Source organism: Trachinotus anak, unplaced genomic scaffold (genome assembly GCF_046630095.1).
Source record: "Trachinotus anak isolate AG129_WGS33_773 ecotype Australia unplaced genomic scaffold, CSIRO_AGI_Tana_v1 ptg000013l, whole genome shotgun sequence".
Classification (NCBI taxonomy): Eukaryota; Metazoa; Chordata; class Actinopteri; order Carangiformes; family Carangidae; genus Trachinotus; species Trachinotus anak.
The window spans coordinates 4,223,709-4,228,361 of NW_027273864.1; the positions used below are offsets into that span (position 1 = coordinate 4,223,709).

General features: G+C 43.6%; 1 protein-coding gene across 1 annotated transcript; it reads right to left on the bottom strand.

Moving 5' to 3' along the window:
• Positions 1-1,943: 1,943 nt before the first annotated feature.
• Positions 1,944-3,558, bottom strand: LOC139631375 (uncharacterized). The gene is made up of 3 exons (XM_071495595.1): positions 3,554-3,558; positions 3,259-3,453; positions 1,944-2,817 (listed from the first exon to the last, which is right to left on the bottom strand). The coding sequence occupies exons 1-3, from the start codon at positions 3,556-3,558 to the stop codon at positions 1,944-1,946; spliced, it is 1,074 nt and encodes a 357-aa protein (XP_071351696.1).
• Between the last annotated feature and the right edge of the window lie 1,095 nt (positions 3,559-4,653).

Sequence of the window (4,653 nt, forward strand, 5' to 3'; positions counted from 1 at the left end):
GCAACGGTTAGCACTAGCATGAATTCACATTGCAGCAGACTGTCAGGCTACGTTACCTATGTAAGCATGTTAGCATTTGTTGATTTGTTTATCTTGTCTGTAAAGTGATTCTAATGTTATGCATTGTTAGTGGAAGTATGTCGGAGGAAGTGGAAGAGCCTCCGGGATACCTACCCCAGGGAGAGGAAGAAAGAGGCAGAGAAAAGGAGTGGGTCAGCAGCAGGGCAAGTAAAGAAATGGAAGTATTCTGCGGTCCTGTCTTTCCTCGACCCCTTCATTACACCTCGGGAAACTAGTGGCAATATGGCTCGGGGGTTCGAGGAAGACGGGGCCGCAGAGGAAAGCATGGTGGTCGAGGGAGAGGAGAGAGATGATGAGGCGGCAGCAGCAGGGCCATCATCAGTTGAGATTGAGCACGGAGGTTGGTTGACTAGTACATGATACACATATACAACAATGTATATTTCCTCCAATACACCCTGGAGGATTATAAAACACCTTGCATTATATTTAGAGTAGAAAATGTTCTAAATTGGTAAGATAAGGTAAGAAAATTATATTGTGATTTTCACAGAGGTATGTATAGCAAAATGTTGAACACTGTCATAAACTGGAATGACCTAAATCATTGAAATATCTTTCAAATAAAAAAATACAGTAAGTTATGTATGTCACAACTACAGATCAGTCCTCAGATGAGCAGAGTGACAGTGCTCCTCCTCCTGCCACTCCCGACTCTGCTGCTGATGGCCCTTCTGCTGCTGCCAGAGGCCCTGCTGCTGGCCCCTCAGGAGAAGGCAGATCTGCCACTGGTATGTACATACCAGTCTGCCATGTAGTCCTCCCATTAAGCTGTCCTGCTCTCCCTGCCTTTCCTCCCACCAGAAGCTGTTGTTAACAGAAAAAGGGTTTTCTATGGAGTTTTTCCTCAGTCGATGTGAGGGTCTAAGGACAGAGGATGTGGTTATGATGCCATGTAAAGCCCTTTGAGACAAACTGTTGAAAAAATGGGCTGTACAAATGAGATTGCAAGTTGCCATAACATAAGCGGAATCAAGTTTATACTTTTTGATTGCCTGACACTTTTGATTCCCATGTTTGTGTTTCAATTTTCAGTTGGCTGGAGGTGCCGGAAGAGAGCCAGGGAGAGAAATGATAACAGGAGGATGAGGATAGAGGAGCTCCTCATCAACTCACTTGAGAGGCAGCAGACAGCACCTCCAGCACCAGCACCAGCTCCACCACCATGCGAGGATGCCCAGTTCCTCAATAGCCTGCTTCCTTCCCTGAAGAGGTTGTCACCACAAAAAAAAAAAACATAAAATTTCAAATCCACAAAATTATTTATGAAGCGAGCATGTACACTCTAAATCTGGAACTTGTAGCTGATTAGCTAATTGGGTGACAACCTCTTCAGGGAAGGAACCAGATAGGCATATAATCAGAATCAGAATCAGAATCGGTTTTATTGCCAAGTATGTTTTCACATACAAGGATCAGCGACAGTGGGGCTCTCTAGCCTTGTTGATATAGTGTGTATATATATACATAAGTATTGTATTGTATATTTTACATCTTGTCTGTAAACATTTTATATATTTTATATATTTTGTATAATAAAAACTACTTTACTTACGTTCCTTTTGTTCTTTCCCACTTTTTCTAGTTGATAATGTACATATGTCAAATAACATTCAATTCAGTTAAGAGGTTAAATTTTATTATAAAATGATCATATAACAAATTTTTGTCTCGTATGATATAAATTGAAGATATGGCACGCATTGGTTAAGTTAAGTTTTTTTTTAAATTATGAGAACATACCGGTAGTGTATTACAACAACAAAAATGGCACTTAAAAATAATATTTTGATATTGCAGGACTTTTGCTCTGTTGGAATTGTAGGTGGCTCTTAAAAGAGCCGTTTTGGGGTGCTTGTGCACTAGATGTTTTCCTGCCAGGGGACCTTTCCTTCGCTGGTGAAGTAGGAGGTGAAGGTCTCACGCACCCTGATGGCCTCTCTTGCTGCATTGTTGGACGCAAGTCTTCCCAGCCCTGGCAAAGGCTCCACCTCACCACCTGGGACGCTCCCCACCGCTGCAGCTGCTGGAGTTGTCTGTCGCAGGAAGTTGTGGAGAAGACAGGTTGCCTTCACACATCTTTCTGCGACTTCTGGCTGGACCTCCACAGCACACTGGTACATTCTCCACTGTGATGCCAGGATCCCAAAGGCGTTCTCAACAACCATCCGTGCTCTGGACAAACGGTAGTTGAAAATGTGACGCTCTCTGGGAAGAAGGCGCCCGGGGAAAGGCCTCATCATGTTTCTGCGCAAAGGAAAGGCCTCATCCGCAACAAAAACATGTGGCTGTGGTCCTCTGTCCTCAGCTCCTGGTAGGGGCAGGTCAGAAGGCAAATGGAGGGTGCCAGATCTCAGCGCTTGGCCGAAGGCTGAGTTGGCCAGAATGCCGCCATCACTGCTCCTCCCATAGCCTCCGACATCAACAACCCGGAACCGGTACTCAGAATCTACAACTGCCAAGAGAACTATAGAGTAAGTTCCCTTATAGTTGTAGAACTGAGACCCCGAGTTGGCTGGGGCCTTCAGCACCATGTGTTTGCCATCCACTGCTCCGCAGCAGAGAGGGAAGTTCCACCGCTCCTCAAACCTCCCAGCAATGGACCTCCACTCATCTGTTGTGGGCACAGACATGAAGTCATCCACCAGGCTGCCCCAGATAGTGCTGACCACATCATCGACTATTTTGGAGACAGTGGACACTCCGACGCGGAAGCTGTCACCTGTAGCTAAATAGCTGTAACAGAATAATAATGATATAATATTGACTTTATATATATATATATATATATATATATATATATATATATGCATATATTTGATTCATTTGATAAGTCATTTATACATGAATGACTACTATCATCATTATTATTATTATATGATATGAAATTAGAAGGGGTAGGACTCAAGTTTATACTTTTTGAACAGATAGAAGTCATTCATTTGTTTTGTTTTCATACTTTTTAATTATCTATGTTGGTTTTTTCTATATATTTTGTATTGGGCTTTGTTCATGTTCCAGGAAATTACAAGTGCTTTGAAAACAGAGAATACTAAAATGAAACCATAAAAACCGGGGGGGGCAAACAATTTTCAACAGTTTGTTTTAATCAGAAATACTTGAATTTCTTCTATGTATTTAGTCCATTTTAATAAAGAAATTATATAAGAAACTAACCGGAGACAGATGGACAGGTGCTCCACAGCTGGAATGGAGCACCTGTAGTTGGTGTCCATGCGGGAGATCCTCGCACCGATCCGGGCCAAGAGGTCCTCAAACTGGGCCACCGTCAGCCTCAAGTACCGCTGGAAACGGCCGTCATCCAGACGCAGCTCCTGGAGGAGGTGATGATATTCACCCAGCTGTGGGCGTCTGCGGAGGATATCATGAACCCAGACACGGCAGCGTTTGGGTTTCTGATCCAAATACAACAGATAAAGCGCAGCTACGGTTGTTAACTCAGCCATCACACGTCATTGCGCGATGAAGCCATGAAGCGATGATCACAAATGTGACACAAATGTGTCGAGCGACGCGATACTCGCGATACGGGCGATGACATCGCGTCCATTGCGTTTGGTGTGAACGCATTTGGTGGAAATGCGGCGGACCGCTTAGACAAACGTTGCCCACAAATTGGTCTGGAACATACACTCAGGTGATGATGATAAGACAAATCATGACTGGAATTCCAACCCAGGCAAGCAACCCACGAACGAAACGAGAAGTGATGCCTGGAGGATCATTTGATAGCAGAGTCTACATAGACAGTATAGGTGTACCACGAGGAGTCACAAATGAGTTCAAAGCCAGAAACCAAATAGCAGCAGTATTTGAATCTTTACTGTTTTGGTGGGCAACAGTAAATAAAAATATGGATTGGATAAATTACATTTATTATAACCAACAAAGGTTCTTAAATCACACCACAGAGGGAATCAAAGGAATACATGGGCAATTAGCAGCCACCTCTCTAATGGCATGGCAAAATAGAATGGCCCTAGATATGCCAAGGAAGGAGGAGTATGCAAAATGTTTGGAACTTTTTGTTGTACTTTTATTCCTAATAACACTTCCCCAGATGGCAGCATCACTCGGGCTTTGGAAGGACTGACCTCACTGTCTGAAGAATTGGCTGAAAATGCTGGTATCGACGATCCACTCACCAGAATGATGGAGAACTGGTTAGGGCGATGGAGTGGACTAATCACATCTCTGTTAATGTCCATAGCTGTGGCAGCAGCTGTATTGGTCACCTATGGATGTTGTTGTATCCCCTGAGGGGACTGCTTCAAAGACTCATAGACACTGCCTTGACTAAAACAATGTACCAAAAAATACCTGATGGCGAAGTCGAACATGAAGACAATGTGTAACTCATAAGATAAGCATTCTTAATGATTCACTTAATGAAAATCATAATGAAGTGTTAAGTGATGATAATGACATGCAGCGAGTACCACAACAGAGCCTACAAAACATAAGGTGCCAGGACCAGACAGGACCAGGACACGACTGACCACACCTAAGGACACAGGACCAGCGAGTACCACGACACATCAAGCAACAGCT

Excerpts from the sequence above, each read along its gene's own strand:
- LOC139631375 (XM_071495595.1), bottom strand. Across the intron at positions 2,818-3,258 it reads CACCTGTCCATCTGTCTCCG|CTATTTAGCTACAGGTGACA; the intron begins GTTAGTTTCTTA and ends ATTCTGTTACAG.